This window comes from Elephantulus edwardii, unplaced genomic scaffold (assembly GCF_000299155.1).
Source record: "Elephantulus edwardii isolate Elephantulus edwardi_28Jun2011 unplaced genomic scaffold, EleEdw1.0 scaffold00019, whole genome shotgun sequence".
NCBI classification, from domain to species: Eukaryota; Metazoa; Chordata; class Mammalia; order Macroscelidea; family Macroscelididae; genus Elephantulus; species Elephantulus edwardii.
This window is the reverse complement of record NW_006399769.1, coordinates 3,831,468-3,847,978: the sequence shown is the minus strand read 5'-3', so window position 1 is coordinate 3,847,978 and position 16,511 is coordinate 3,831,468. Positions and strand designations below refer to the sequence as shown.

The 16,511-nt window shown below is 44.6% G+C and overlaps 1 protein-coding gene across 1 annotated transcript in view; it reads left to right on the top strand.

The window, feature by feature from the left end:
* Window positions 1-16,511, top strand: part of PRKCE (protein kinase C, epsilon) — a 762,004-nt gene that overhangs the window by 479,520 nt on the left and 265,973 nt on the right. Inside the window, exons 3-6 of the mRNA XM_006882308.1 lie at window positions 4,246-4,405; window positions 8,648-8,682; window positions 9,912-9,997; window positions 12,770-12,899. Of these exons, the coding sequence (XP_006882370.1) occupies window positions 4,246-4,405; window positions 8,648-8,682; window positions 9,912-9,997; window positions 12,770-12,899 (411 nt within the window). The remainder of the gene's footprint in view (window positions 1-4,245; window positions 4,406-8,647; window positions 8,683-9,911; window positions 9,998-12,769; window positions 12,900-16,511) is intronic.

The window sequence follows — 16,511 nt, the reverse complement described above, 5'->3', positions numbered from 1 at the left end:
GTCTTCTGCAACCAAGGGTGCTGATTATGAATCAAAGTAAAATGAAATCATTGAAAACTTCAGTATTTTCTCCATCTATCGTATGTTGCCTATTAATCCAGTGGTAAGGATTTTTGTTTTATTGGTGTAGAAGTGTAGTCCATTTTGAAAGTTGTAGTCTTTGATTTTTTGCATTAAGTGTTTCAAGTCCTTTTCATTCTCAGCAAGCAAGTTTGTGTCATATGCACAACACAGATTGTTGAGGAGTCTTCCCTGAATCTCTATGTTGCATTTTAATTCCTAGAGGCCAGGTTGTGTTCAGTGCAGATTGACCAGGAGTGTCCTAACCTGATGCACATCTTTCCTGATTTTAAACCATGCAGTGTTCCCTTGTTTTGCTTGGACAACTGCTTCTTGGTTTATGTATAGGTTTTGTGTAAATGCTGTAAGTGTTCTGATTCTCATTATTCTCATTCTTAGCCATAGATTGATAGAGTGAAACACCTTTGCATAATCAATAAAGCACAAGTCAACGTCTTTTTGGTAATCTCTGCTTTCAGTCAAGATCCATCTGACATCAACAATTATAACCCTCATGCCATGGACTCTTCTCAATCCATCTTGAAGTTCTGTAAGTTCCCTGTTAATGCACTGTTCCGTTTGTTTTTTAATAGTATTCAAGATTTTATTTGCATGTGATATTAATGTTATTGTTGGATAAATCTCAGTCAGCTGGATCACCTTTCTTGGGAATGGGTACAAATCTAGATCTCTTCCAGTCAATTGACCAAGTCACTCTTCCGTATTTGTTGCCAAAGACTGGTAAGCACATCCAGGGTTGCATCTGTTTCCTGAAACACCTCAAATGATAGTTCATCAGTTCCTGGGGCCCTTTTTTTTTTTTTTGTACACGCAGCTTAGATTTCTTCAGTATTATTCCTTCAGTATTATTGTCTTTTGATCATGTGATGCTTCCTGAAATGGTTCCGTGTCAACAAATCCTTTTTGGTACAGTAACTCTGTATTTCTCACTATCCTTCACTAGTGTTATAATTCGTCTATGTACTCCAGAGAATCACAGTTGATTCCAGTTCATGACAAACCTCAGTTGGGTTTCTGGGGCTGTAAATTTTCCTACAGAAAGCCCTGTGGTTTGAAACAGCCTACCTTTTGGTTAGCAGCCTAATACATTACACCACCAGTGTTCCTAATGTTTTTATATGTCATTGGTATGTGTCGTCAAGTCACCTGAGACTTCTAGCAATCCTATGTACAGTAGCACTGAAACCTGCCCTGTCTGAACCAGTTGAAGTGACTCTGACACACCTACCCCCTTTACCCCAGTTACTGTGTCAATCCATCTCATCCTATGTGTTTACATACGATTGTTTTATTGTAATTATGATTGAATAGTTTTCTATCAAATTCATTCCTTTTTTCACCCCAGTAAAATCATGATTGGTACAATATACTGTACTGACCCATTCTTATTATGAGACAATTATGTTATTTCTCTTTGCTGACTAGAAGCCCTGGTGTAATAGGTTAATTATTGAACTGCTAATAAAAGCTCAGTAGTTTTTAAACACACTGCCACTGAAGAAGCTGCTGCTGACTGCTTCTATTAGAATTTGCATCCCTGAGAACCTGTTGGTAGTTCTCCTCTGTCCTAGCCTGTCTCTTTGGGTTGAAATCAGACTCAACAGCAGTAAATCTGGTTTATTTGTTGTCTAGTATATAGAGCAGGGTTTAGGGCTGTTGTACATAGGGTCGCTATGAGTCGCAAACGACTCGACGGCACATAACAACAACAAAAACAGTATAGACATGCTCGGGAGTTCTGGTGGCCCAGTGACAAGAAGGTGTGCTGCAACTTTGAAGGCACACGGTTCGAGGCCAGCAGCTGCTTCATGGAGGAAAGATGGGCAATCTCCTTCTGTGCGATTAGCCTGCCTCTGAAAACCCTCTGAGGGTCAGCTATGGGTCTATTCAAACTCAGCAGTACACAACAACAACAACATAGGCATGCTGTAGGAAACAATTAAAAGTTCTAAGTATGTGGCTTGAAGTTTCTATTTTTCTCTTTAATTATTGATTTAGAAACCAGCCTTGGTGTCATGGTAGCTTAAGCACTCAGATTCTAGCCAAAAGGACAGAAGTTTGAACCTGTTAGCTGCTCCATGGGAGAAAATGTATTCTGCTCTTGTAAAGATTTTACAGTCTTGGGAAACTCTCGAGGGTACTTCCAATCTGCCTGCAGGATGACACTGAGTGGGAATCGACCCCACAGCTCAGGGATTTTTGGTTGTGGTTGTGTTGTTTGCCTTTTATTGACTTAGAGGTTAATTATAAAAATATTACCAAGTCAAGGAATGTAAATCTCTTTGTTTTTATTATGTATTATAACATTGCTTTCTGAAGATGCTGTGTCAATTTACATTGTAGCAGTGCATGAATAAATCAGCTTTACCTTACCAATACCATTTCAAAACAAATTTCCTGCTGTATTAGGTCTTAAATGGTATAGTAGGGGTATGTCAAGATTTCACATGCCATATCTCTATTTCTATCTCTATCTTTATATCTATCTATCTATCTATCTATCATCTATCTCTCTATCTATATCTATCTATATATCTCTATCTATATATATATCTCATATATCTCTTTCTTTCACACTCATAACACTGCACACACACACACACACAGAGTGTGTGTGTGTGTGTGTGTGTGAGAGAGAGAGAGAATAGGATCCCTGCCATGGGAGGCTCTTCCCACCCCTGGAGAATACTGAAGGACCCCGTTTATAGTAGTGACCTCCCAGGCCCCGGCAGGGACATTCCCCAGGGTACCTGTGGCTTTCCATTGATAGACCCCTTCCTTCTCTGCCTGCAAGTGAGGCTGCACTAGAGCACAAAGTGGAGAGGCCCCTTCCTCAAAGCTCTAGGCATCTTTGTCCAGAGGGTGTGGACTCAAGGTGCTTCCTCAGACACTGTCTGACCCCTTCTTCCTCTGGTTTCACTGGAGCATTGACTCTGCCTCCCTTCCCTTTTCTGGGCTTCCTTGCTTCCTTGACATGACACCTGATTTTAAAGGCTCTGCAGATAGGCTTCCTGATAGGAGTAGCAGTGACGTTCTAGGAAGTTCAGTCTGGACAGACACACTGATAGGACTCATCCTTAACACTGCCCTCTCTCCCTGTCCCCACCAGCTTTAAGCAGCAGGTCCCCATCACAGCCCTGAATGGTCTTTAGAAGTAGGTAGAATGGAATTAATCAGTTGCTCTGTTGCCCTACTAAATCAATGCAAATACAGTTTTAGAGTGTTTGATTCAATGCTGGTGGTCATTTCTGTACAAAACGGAGAAATTATGCCCTCGGGGACACGGATCTGCAGTCCAGTGGTGTTCCATCAGAAAGGCTGACTGGGACTAATCATTATTTTAATAGAAAATACCATGTTTCAGCATCAAAGCAGTATAGTTAGTTATAAATGAAGTTGCATCTTAGATGTGTCCAGGGACTGGTTTACTGCTTACATGGGTCATGGTGAAGCTAAAAGTGAAGGAGACCTTTGACAGAGAATTCACATCTTGGTATAACTAGCACTGAGGTTTTAAGGTTAGATGTTTGTAGAGTAAGTTTATTGCAGTAGGGCTACTGAATAGATATTTTTAATGGCAATATATCCACCCCACCCCCACTGTTTGTTAAAGGAGTAAAACATGCCAAACATAGTGAAAAATGTGAAGTGGAAATAAAATCACCTGCAATTGTGCAATTAAGTACTTCTCATATGCTTCTGGAGAGAGAGAGAGAGTGTGTGTGTGAGAGTGTGAATGTGTGTGTGTGTGTGTGTGTGTGTGTGTGTGTGTGCACATATGGCATGCTCATCATTCTCTGGTGCTGAACAATGAGGCTGCTCCTTGAACCTCGCCATGAAGGCCTCCTCCCACCCAGCCCCACCTCGCATCTTGAGGATGCAGGAGTCTTCTCACAAGAGGTAATTTTTAAGGATGGTGAAGTCGACTCAGGTCCTTGGGTGGTGCAAATAGTTAAGCACTCAGGTGCTGATCAGAAATCCACCCAGAAGCACCTTGTGGGAAAAGCCTGCTTTGCTCTGAGAAATGAACCATGGAAAGCCCAGTGAAGTGTCACTCTGTAGCCATCCCGGAGCTACAGAGGGTCAGAGTCTGCTGGACAACAACTGCTTTGGTCCTTGCATTAACCAACACTCCCTTTTCTTCTCTGCTTTTATTCTCTGCAGCCCCTAAAGACAATGAAGAGCGTGTGTTCAGGGAGCGCCAGCGGCCAAGGAAGCGGCAGGGGGCCGTCCGGCGTAGGGTCCACCAAGTCAATGGCCACAAGTTCATGGCCACCTACCTTCGACAGCCCACCTACTGCTCCCACTGCAGAGATTTCATCTGGTGAGTATCTCTCCAGAAACTTCTAGTTCCCCTTCTCTGTGTGAAGAAGCAGGGGCAGGAAAGGCCGAAGGTAATAGACACTTGGAAAATGCTGGAGTGCTTTAATTCTTTGATTTCAGAAGGCTTTTTCAGAAAGGCTAACTTAGTTTGTATGAAGAGCTGGGTCGAGAGAATACAAGAAAAGAAGAAACCATGATTCCTGATAACTTTGAATTTAAGATTACATTGTAGGTTATTATACTGCATCACAGTTATTGAAAGTATTGAGATTTTATTACCAATAACGGTTTGTTATGTGCCGTTGAGTCTCCTGTGACTCATAGTGACCCTGTGTACAACAGCCCTAAACCCTCCTCTATCCGGTATCCTATTGTCTGACACACCTACCCCCATTACGTCGGTCACTGAATCAATCCATCTCGTCGAGGGTCTTCATCTCTTGGGCTGTCCCTCCACCTTCCCACCCAGGATGTTCCTCTCCAAGGACTGGTCTCTCCTTCCTTGCAACATGTCCAAGTGTATCAGACGAAGCTTCAGAATCCTTGCCTCCAAGGAGCAGCCTGGTTTCACTCTTTCTAGGATGAACCTGTTTGTTCTCCTAGCAGTCCATGGTATAGTCAATACTCTCCTCCAGCACCACAGCTAAAAGGCAGCAATTCTCCTTCTATCATCCCTAGTTATTCTCCAGCTTTCTGATGCATAACAGGTAATTACAAAGACTGTGGCCTGTGTCAGGTGCACCTTAGTCTCCAGACTGACTTTGTTGCTCTTCAGTACTTTGGAGAGGTCTATGATAGCAGACTTTCCCAATACAATATGTTTTTTAATTTCCTGGCTGCTGGTACCAAGAGTATTGACTGTGGGGCCAAGCAAACTAAAGCTGTTAACAATCTCAATCTCTTCATCTATCATGATGCTGCCAGTTGGCCCAGTGGTGAGAATCTTTGTTTTCTTGATGTAGAGCTTCAATCTATATTGAAGGCTGCATTCTTTGACCTTCTGCAACAAGTGCTTCAGGTCCTCCTCAGTTTCAGCAAGCAGGGGTATGTCATCTGCGTAATACAGCTTGTTGATGAAACTTCCACCAATCCTGATGCCACATTCCTCCTCACAGAGCCCAGCTTCCTGGATAATCTATTCTGCATTATACTATATTATAAAATCTAGGAAAGCTGGAAACCTGACAAAGAAGGAAAACACAAGCCTTTGTCCTTGAAACTAGTGACAGAAAAAATGGACCATGTTAAAGGAAGAAAACTTGAATTAAAAAAAAATTACTTTTAAAAAAAAAGTCGCATATAAAGATGTGTTGAATTATTTGCCGATGAAATATAATGCTTAAGAGTTATTTAAAACGAAACAAAAACATCTGAGGGGATGGGAGGGGTAAGGGTAGAGACGAAGTAAGACTGAAAAGGTGTGTGCCAGGGATATATTCTGCCTCCATACCTTTTCAATCTATATGCAGAACAGATTAACCGGGAGACTGGGCTCTATGAGGAGAAATGTGGCATCAGGATTGAAGGAAGACTCATCAACAAACTGTATTATGCAGATGACACAACCCTGCTTGCTGAAACTGAGGTGGACCTGAAGCACTTGCTGCAGAAGGTCAAGGACTGCAGCCTTCAATATGGATTGAATCTCAATATCAAGAAAATTAAGGATCTCACCATTGGGCCAATTGGCAGCATCATGATGGATGGTGAAGAGAGTGAGACTGTTAATAGCTTCAGTTTGCTTGGCTCCACAAGCAACACTCTTGACACCATCAGCCAGGAAATTAAAGGACATATTGAGTTGGGGAAGTCAATTATCAGAAACCTCTCCAAAGTACTGAAGAGCCACGATGTCCGTCTGGAAACTAAGGTGCACCTGATACAGGCCATGGTCTCTGCAGTCATTTGCTATGCATCAGAGAGAGCTGGATAATGACTAGGGATGATAGAAGGAGAATTGATGCCTTTGAGTTGTGGTGTTGGAGAAAAATGTTGAATATACCGTGGACTGCTAGGAGAACAAACAGCTTCATCTTGGAGAGGGTTAAACCAGACTGCTTCTTGGAGGCAAGAATTCTGAAGCTTCATTTGACATACTTTGGGCGTGTTCCAAGGAGGGACCAGTCCTTGGAGAAGGATGCCATGCTTGGGAGGTGGAGGGACAGCGCAGAAGAGGAAGACCCTCAATGAGATGGATTGGTTCAGTGATTGGGGTAATGGGGTTAGGTGTGTCAGAGACAATAAGATTGGCACAGGGTAGAACAAGGTTTAGGGCTGTTGTGCATAGGGTTGCTAAGAGTTGCAGGTGACTTGACGACACATAACAACAACTTGTTGAGTACATGAGGATCCTGTATATTGGTTTTTCTACTTTTGTATACATTTGGAATTTTCTATAATATAATTTTAAAAAGATTCTTGACTGACTGTTTTCATCCTACAAAGCTGCTTTTAGAAGGGGTCGGAGCATAGCATAGTTCTGTTAAGGTGGAAGATTTCCAGGAGAGTAGGTTAACACAAGAGAGTGCACCAGGAGGATTTTGAGAAGCAGAGACAGGTAGAAAGGCGTGTTCGGGTGGAGGAGAGGCCTTGGGGGGTTGGGGAGGGTGGGCTTCATGAAGTGATCACAAGGGGCTTCGTTTTCTTCTAAGCACCTGAAATGAATAGTGACACCTTCCCACCATCCTGTAACCTGTCCTGTAAACTATGTCTCTTAAGCCCTGTTGACAAAACCGAGGCTCAGAAATTAAAAGAAGGTCCAACACAATGTAGAAAGCAAAGAGGGGTAGGAAATAAAGACGAATGGAAATGGGGAACTCAAGGAGGAAGTGGGAAGATGGCGTGACATTGAAGGGACTGCAACCAGTGACACAAATGTGTAGATATCATTTAACAGAAAACTAATTTGCGGTGCAAACTTCCATCCAAACCCCAATAAAAACCTAGAAGGGTCTTCCTTGCAGTCTTTCACTAGAAGTATCAGACACAAGTGGTTCCAGCCCAGGCTAGTCGGACTTAAAAGTTAGGCTTCTCCTGATACCTCACTAGCCTTTCTGGGAAGCTCTTTGGCACTGAGGGGGAGGTTTGACAACACTGCTGGATCAGGCAGAGGAGAGCCAGTGAGGCCAAGCTTTAATGGTAACGCAGCAGGAAGCGTGCACATGGGACTCTGAGGCCTGTTGAGGCCTGCTGTGTCCAGCAGTGCCTTGTCTTGTCAGCAGTCTCTGAGGCTGGTGTGTATGTCTGAGGCATCTCAGCTCAGAGCAGGATCAACCTGGCTGATGTGTACATGAAACCCTGTTCTCACACTCAGTCCTGTGCTGACTCAATCCTTCATATTCCATTTTCTGTACTTTGGTCATGAACTGAGTGATTGAAGCTGAAATGCTAGTCTGGATTCAGGTGTCCTGTAAGCCTGCATCTAGCCTCACGGGGCTTTAGGGTTCCTGAGGTGTAGCCTGAACAGTTGGTGGCTTCACCACCTGCTCTGGAAATGGCAGGCTCCCTAAGCAGCCATTGTCAGTGCACTGCGTGCGGGCTGAATGCCGAGTGGGTTGGTGTATCGGGGTTAGTATTGACCCTTGGCCCTGCCCCAGCAGAACTCTTATTCGGGCCACAAAATAAACTCTCACAGAGACCCTCATCCAAATTGTAAGACAAACACCTGTGTCTGGAAGTCCAGAGGATGTGCCAGCAGCTGCCCTTCTCAGCACATTTGGTAAAGTGTTGGCCAAGATAAGGGAGACTCTTAATGTGATCAGTCACCTCAGCAGCTACGATAATGTACCTAAACATACCAGTGGTCACGAAGAGAGCACAGGTCTGTACATTTGAATGTGTTGTGAATGAGGAGGAGTGTTTGGGAACCCACAGAGCAGGCCTGGGGCTGGGAGGTGAGGCAGGGTCATCTACCTATGAGAAAGGGCTTTCATCCCACTGATGGAGGTCTGTGGGGAGCAAGCAGGGTAGTTGATGGTTCTCCAGAACACTCCTGCCTGCATTGAGGTGGCTGTTTATATAGGAAATGAAGCCTTCACAGTGGCCAGATCGCTGCTTAACTCTGTAGGCTGGCCCTGCTCTCCATGGCTTTGAGAGAGAGAGAGAGACAGAGACAGAGACACACACACTGGGAGGGGGATTCGTGGTCCTCTATGTGGCTGGTGGCCTGAGTTGAAGGCGTTCAGGGCTTTGCTTTTCACCTAGTCAACTTCATTTTCCTAAAGGGCTCTATTCTTCTTTTCAGGGGTGTCATAGGAAAGCAGGGATACCAGTGTCAAGGTAAGAGGCATTGTATGATCTAAATTGTTGGAAGTATAAAGAGCGAGCCAGATCCCAAGTATGCAGCCATAAGGGACTGGGGCTGCTTGTATTTGGAGAGTCTGTCTGGCTTGTTCCCAATGTTCTCTTCCAAGCAGTGTGTCCCTTTTCTTCTTTATCCCTGCTTGGCTACTCTCCCTACTTAGATGTGTCTCCCTTGTGTACACCATCTATCTCCAAGTGTCCCTGTGGCCTCAGTCCCTAGCCCACCTAGCTGTTTGTATGCTGGTTGAAACAGGCAGAATTTTCATTTTTCCTAGCAAACTCAGTGGTTCAATGAGAGGCTCTTCTGAAGCCCACTTGGTTGTGAGCTGGACGTTGTGTGTCCCATCTGCTCACTTACACCCTCACTTGCTGGAGAGTTTACCTCAAAACATTAATTTGCTCAGTATCCCTGCATGATCTTCACAGATTCTTCTTTTTCCACCTCTACTGTGGAGTCATTAGTTCTTAAAAATGTAAGCTCTTTTGAAGTTTTTCCAGTTACTTGACTGCATATGCAAGGTTAAGCTGTACCAAGTTGGAGGGCGGAAGTGGGATATGATCCTGGTGAGGCTTCGTGTGGTTGGAGCTGGGAGGCAGCTGTCTCCTCACCCCACTCTGTGTAACTTGGGAAAGGCTGAGTGGGGTCTTGGGGAAATCACTGTGTTCCTGTGCAGACAGTGGCTGACCGCCTCAGTCAAGCCATGCCCACCATGTCCTAGGACATTAAAGACAATCTGCGTACCACTGCTTGGTAGATAGGAAATGAAACAGAAAAGTCAAAGTTTTGTGAAGGAAGAGCTTGAGTAGAAAGGCGAGCGCAGAGCTCCTGTGCCCTAAGGCCCCTATTCACCTGCTGCTCACCTCTCTGCCCCACCTGGCACAGTGCTGGTGGAACACCAGAGGGCTGTGAGGCCCATGACGACAGTGCTCCCTGACAGCGCCAGGACAACTGTCCGGCGACCTGGGCATGGCAGAGCAGGGACATTGGATGGTGTCCCTGAAGCTGCAGTGCCTTTTAAACATAAATGTTCTAGGAAACTGTCTCTGAACGCATCGTGCTTTGAAAGAACTGTGTAGATGGCCTGAGGGCAGGGGTGGGCATTGCGATTTCACATGACGATGATGAGGACCCTCTCCTCACACAGGGGGGATAGAGGCTGTCTTGCCCACCTGTTGTTCAGCTTTCCCGTTTCTGCTGTTTGCAGTTTGCACGTGTGTTGTCCACAAGCGGTGCCATGAGCTCATAATCACCAAATGCGCTGGATTGAAGAAGCATGAGGCTCCCGACGAGGTAACTCCTCATACCACTGACACTCTGGGCACTCCCCTCCACCGCCCCTTAACTGCCGTCCCCCCTTCACTGCCTCTTCTGCAGTACTTCTGACACCCTGTCTCCCTTATTATGTTGCTGAAAAACCAAGGAAGTATGTAGCACTATCCACAGAAGGGCTATGGCTCCAACTCAGGTTCATCTCTGTGGATATTATGCCCAGAGCACTGTGATCCCAGAGAAAAATGGGGTATTTTTCATTGCATTACCTCATTGCAACACTGTTGTTGTGTACCACAGAGTTGGAACCGACCCATAGCTGATCCTAATCCCACAGGAGGAGATTGCCCATCTTTCTCCTGCAGAGCAGCTGCTGGCCTCGAACCACATGCTTTTGGGACTGCAGTTCAGCTTCTTGCCACTAGACCACCAGAGCTCCCAAAATGAATCACTAGAAGTGGCTAATCGATGTGTGAATGGTTCCTGGCAGCTCATAAACAGTGTCAGAAACACCACACCAAACCAGAAAGCTTATTTTATGAGGTACTAAGAGAATGGATTTTGCCACTCTAAAGAATGCTGCTGCTTTTTGTTTTGTGCCAGAGTCAGAACTGGCTCGTAACTGACCCTCCAGTGGGTTTTCAGAGGCTGTAACTCGTGTGGGAAGAGATTGCCCATCTTTCTCCCATGGAGTAGCTATTGCATTTGAACCGCGTGCCTTTGGGCTGGTAGTGCAAGTCTTTATCAACTAGGCCACCAGAGCTCCCTCAAGAAATGCTTTGTTGCTGTCGTTGTTGTGTACTATCAAGTCAGAACTGACCCATAGCTGGCCCTCTGGCTAGTTGTTAAGGGCAATAAATCACACTGCAGATTGCCCATCTTTCTCTCATGGAGCAGCTGATGTATTAGAACCACGTACCTTTGTGTTGGCAGCGTAATTCCATACCACGAAGTCACCAGGAAGGGAAAATAGCCACAATAATAATAATCGACATTTACTATGTACTGATAAGTTAGCATACATTTAAACACTTTAATGTACTTAATTAATCTCAGAATCATAATGAAGTAAGTGTTATTATTGTTCTCATTTTACAACCACAAGATGAGCAGCAGAGCGAGGACAGAAACCTGCCCCAAGTCCCATGAGGTGTTTGTGCAAGGCCCACATTCAGTCCCTGAGCCAATGCCTTAGACACCTCGCTGTCCTGTGTCTTCATCTGAGGGGGCAGTGCCAGGATGACTATTCAGGAAGTTTCTAGGAATAAGGTAAATAAGAAAAAAAAAAAAAAGTCACCAGGGAACCTAGGTTTCTCTTCATAGAGAGATTGGGAGAGTGGTGGTACCCTCTATAGATTTGGGGGTATGGTGGCAAACTTTTCAGGAGAATGACAGGTATGTGTGTATTTATGTTCAGAACAGGAAGGTTGGTGGTGTAGTGTGTCATGTGTTAGGCTGCTAACTGAAAGGTTGATGGTTCAAATTCCCCAGCTGCTCCACGGGAGATCCTTGAGGCAGTCTATGTCTGTTTCAGATTTACAGCCTCAGAACTGCAACGAAGACTGGCCCTTAGGTGGAACTAACACCACAACGGCGAGCAGGTGCTCAGGACAGTGGGCTTGGTGTACCCTAAAGGATCTCACAGATCTTAGTCGATGCAGATTGATGTGAGCCTCTGCAGGTTCCTGGGCAGTACATAGTATGTCCTCCTCTTCCACTGTTATCTAACCTTACAGAACTAGGGGTACAAGGAACTGACAGGACAGGGCCTACAAGACTCATTTGCCAGATGATAACCTGAGAAAGGAATGAGCCAGGATATCACCTGAGACCTCACAGATGGTTCCTGCACATCCAGACCTGCTGGTCAGATCGCTGGACTCCTGTTCCCCATTCCCTCACCTTCCTTCCTGACCCCTTTCTTTACTTCTTTAAAAAACTAGTAAGTGGAAGTACCTGAACCAAAAGGGCATTCCAACTCATAACAAGCTTCCTTCGAGTTTCCAAGGTGGTACCTTAATGGCACAGACCTCTTCAGCTTCCCACTGCACAGCCAGATGTGTGTTCAAACTGCAGATTTTTCACTCACCAGCTTAGCACTTAATTCACATCACAGCTCCAAAAATGGCATCAGGGTGATTGAAAAGCTTGGCTTTGAATTCATATCAAATGCTGGGCAAGTTTCTTGCTCTCACTGTGTCCCAATCTCGCCATCTGTAGGGATAATAATGGTGTGGTGAGGCTTAATTGAGACAAAGGCATGTGGCAGGTGGTCAGCCCTGACACGGTAGCACCCTTAATGGCCACCACTTTACATAAGCAATTTTTACCATAAACATTGTCCACCTTAATTGAAGAACTGCTGTTTCCAAGGCACTCTGCTGTTTCTGCCTTAAAAGGTGCTGAAAGCCTGGGTGACTAAGACATCCATACACAAAGCACCGTTGCAAGCCCATGGGCATATCTTGTGAATGGCTCAATCAAGAGGTGCAACCTGAATGCTGAATGCCATGTGTGGGGAAAGGCTGGAGGAGTCCTGGAAGGGTGCTGGGTGGAGAAGGGCTGGCCTCCAGATGGCAAACACTGGTGTCAGAAAATGGCAAAGAGTGGGCACAGTCCGTGGAAGGAACATTCTTCACCTTCAGTCTTGGGGTTGCTGCTAACCAAGGCAGGGCCTGCCACCTACCAGGATGTGGCTTTCCTGGTGAACAAGTTCTGTGTGTGTTCCCGTCACATGCACTGTAGAACGGGCACCATGGAGCTGACTATAACTCTGTTTTGCATTCCCTGCAGGTGGGCTCCCAGCGGTTCAGCGTCAACATGCCCCACAAGTTTGGTATCCATAACTACAAGGTCCCCACCTTCTGTGACCACTGTGGGTCTTTGCTCTGGGGCCTCTTGCGACAGGGCTTGCAATGTAAAGGTAAGGTACGCCTCTGTCCCCAAATGTGCATAATCCTTTTCACTCCTCATTTTAAAGCATTGTTTTTGGAGCCCAGAGATTAAGTTACAGATTGGATCTGGCCTGAGTTAGCATCTCTGCTCAGGGGGTTCAGCCTTCCACCCAGGAGTGTTTGTGAAGGAAACAATGATGATGAGTCAGATAGGACTCTACTTATCAACATGATTAACTAGCAAAAGACACTGAGTATAATAAGCCCAGAAGGAACTTGAGGAGTGCAAAGGAAGAAATATTTTTTGGAGTTAGGCCCTAAAATTAGTTGTTATTGTTGTCGTGTGGTATCATGGCAAAACCGACTCCTAGCGGATCCTTCAGAGGCAGTAAATCATACGGGAGGAGAGTGCCCATCTTTCTGCCCTGGAACGTCTGATGGACTCAAACTGAGTGGCTGTGGGTTGGTAGCTCAGCTCCTTTACCACTAAGCCACCAGGGCTGACTAAAATTAGTGATAGATATAAATTGGTGCTTTTGTATCATAATCAATAGTGTAGGGCTTATTCTTAGAAAGAGCTAGAACCTCATCATGTAAGATAGCTTACTGATATGCTTCAGAAGCCAGTGGTATAGGTGATTTTGTCCCCATGTTCCAAGTGAGGGACTCAGAGACTAAATAACTCATTCATATTACATCATACAATGTGTTAACAAAAGAAAAAGGATTTGAATCTTGACTCTTCATTTTAATTATAAACTATATCAAACATAAAATCTTTTATCTTAATCATTATAAGTATATATTTTAATGGGATTGGTTACATTCACAGTATTGTACAACCATCACTACTACTATTTCCAAAATATTGTCCAAATTGCGACTCTGTACTCTTCAAGAACATTGACTCTGTTTCCTGCTGTCTCACCTGTGACTTTACTCTGAGTGTGTGATGATACAGCACAGAATGTGAGGAGCTCGGTACATGATCACTAGACAGTGTTGCTGTTCATTGCTACAGGGACTACAGGGTGTGGTAGATGGCAAAGATGGTGAGTGGAGTTTGAGACATACAAGCTTGGAGGTGCTTTGGGGACATTTACATGGAGTGGTTCAGTAAGCTGTTGGACATTGTCACTGAAACTCAAGGGAAAGTGGATATCTAGGTTTGAGATTCGTCAGTATCTAAGCAATAGTCAGGCAGTGCTTCAAACTCAAAGACTGGCAGTTCACCGCCACCAATTTTTCCATAAGTGAAAGACGGGCAGAACACTTTCTATCCTTGATGGAATAGAGATTTGACACCAAATGCAGGGTGCTAGGGAACAGAGACGGGGAGTTTGGTAGAGGGATAGTGTAAAATGGTCTTGTAAAACCTGTTGAATTCTGCTGCCGGTGTAGATCTCTTTGTTCTCTCTGACTATAATAAAACTTGACTGTGAAGGTCAGGGAGGAGCTAAGATAAAGAGAGACACAGAGTTGAGGAAGTTTTCCTTCTTTTTAGAATAGGAGCTATTTTTAGAGTGTCATGTGAAGTTAGGAAAAAAACAGAAAAGGAAACATGGATGAGCCAGGAGAGGCAGGAAGGAAATTATTGATCCCTTTGGGATTTTCTTGGTGAGACTTCATTCCAGGAAGGAGTATAGGCCAAGCCTTGGTCTCCATGCAAATCCATTTCCCACGTGAGGAGTAGGAATCCAGGGGAGAGAACAAGTGGAAGGATCCCATACGTTTTGCACCTGTGAGGTCTTTTCTGAAGTAGGAGGTCCTTTCTGGTGTTGAGGGGAGCAGGAGGAATTTGGAAGGCATGAAGAGGTGAGGGAGGTTAGAAATAATGTTACTGGAGTTGGAGAGGATCTTGACTGTTTGGGTACATCTGGCATCTCGCATGCCCTTCTCAACACCTAGGAGGTGAGAGCCCCAGAGGTTAACTTAATTTTATTTTGTATTGGTTGCTTACATACTTCATATACATTGTGTTTCATACTATTCTTCATTCACATTGTTTCATACAATCATTCCATTTCATTATGTTTTATAAAATTAATCACCATTGTCCTATGCCCACTATTACCTTGTCTTTTCAGGTCCCCAGTGGATGCTTCCTATTTCCTTTACCCCTCCCCCCACACACCAAATTGTGCAACCCTGTGGTTTTGCCCTGGCCCATCCTCACCCCTGAGTTCCCACTTCTGCCTTCCTTGGGATCTCATACATGTTTTACTAGTTATCCTTCTGTTTTTACAGTATTGGTCTTACACACTATTTGTCCTTAATGCACTGAGTTAGCTCACTCAGCATAATTCTAGCATTTGCTCTGTAAATGGAGCAAGTCTTGCTTGAAGCCCTCATTAGCATTCAATAGCATTTAAACAATAGAAGAATAAGGAAATGAGGAAGGACCTGGCAGGTTATTAGCAGAGGAGTGCTGGGTTTTGGAAAGATAATTGTGGTTGCCAGGAAGCACAGAGCCTGCTTAGCATGACACCCTGATGAGTTGATGTCTGGGTTTTTAGTAACTATATTAATGATTGATCTATCAAGGGAATACAAATGAAGATACAAATGTCATGTCATAACTATTGATATTTCAAGAAAGCAGCCTAGACAATGCAGACATTGGTGCTTGGACCATAGGGGTCCCTAGATGACCTTAAAATAAAGCAAAACTGAGGGACAGTGAGGCTCTTGTTTGGCAGGAACTACTCCCACTCACACCAGCTCATGTGAAACGTGGAGAGAGTGAGGATACATGTCCTGTGAGGTGTGCCACATAGACGCTAGAAGACCAACGTTCTTCAAACCTTAGGACTCCCGGGACGATGCTTTATTTTCTTATTCCTCTTCCTCTGCCATGGAGACTTGGTAATTTTCATTTTGCTCCTGTCCTAATGACAGTGAAGTTCTGCTGTTTTGATGAGTTAAAGAAACAAGACTTAGTCATTTGTGCAAGGTTGAAGATGGAGTTTAAACTTTTTAAACTTGGGAGGGAGAACTTAATAGGCACTGCCCTTTGCTAGATCATGACCAGGAGGTCTTGATGTGTGGTTGGCTGGGCTGTGACTTTATCTATTTTTAATTCATCTGCTAGCTATTGGAGCTGACTCCTGACTCCTTGCAACATTGTTGTTGTTGGTGATTGGCTTCAAGTTATGCAGGACTCATAGCGACCCTATGAACAAAAGGCCTGAAAGCCCCTCTGCAACTATCGACATTATCAAAGTCCATAAAGTTTCCGGAGGCATGTTACTTAGGAAGTGGATGCGACTCCTGCTTCCAACACGGCAACACTAAATGCACTACTGCCCATCCCCCACCATCCTCATAAGCAGTTGCAATTGTAAAACCGTGTGACCTATAAGATTCTTGCTAACTGATTTTTTGTGATACATAATATTTTTTTGTTGACTGATTTCTCAATTGTTTAGATCGACAAGGGAAGACCTCTGAGTTTGTCCTAGTCACTTTGCCTTTAGTCTAAAATAGTCCAAGCCACCTAAGACCCATTGTTGGGTTTACCCATGTTACAAAGCCATCAAGCTTGCAGAAGACCCACCTCTGCCCTTGGACTTATTCGGAGGAAGGATCAGAACCTGGGAGTTGCTTCCAGGCTGTTCCTGGGTAACCTATCTCCTCACTTA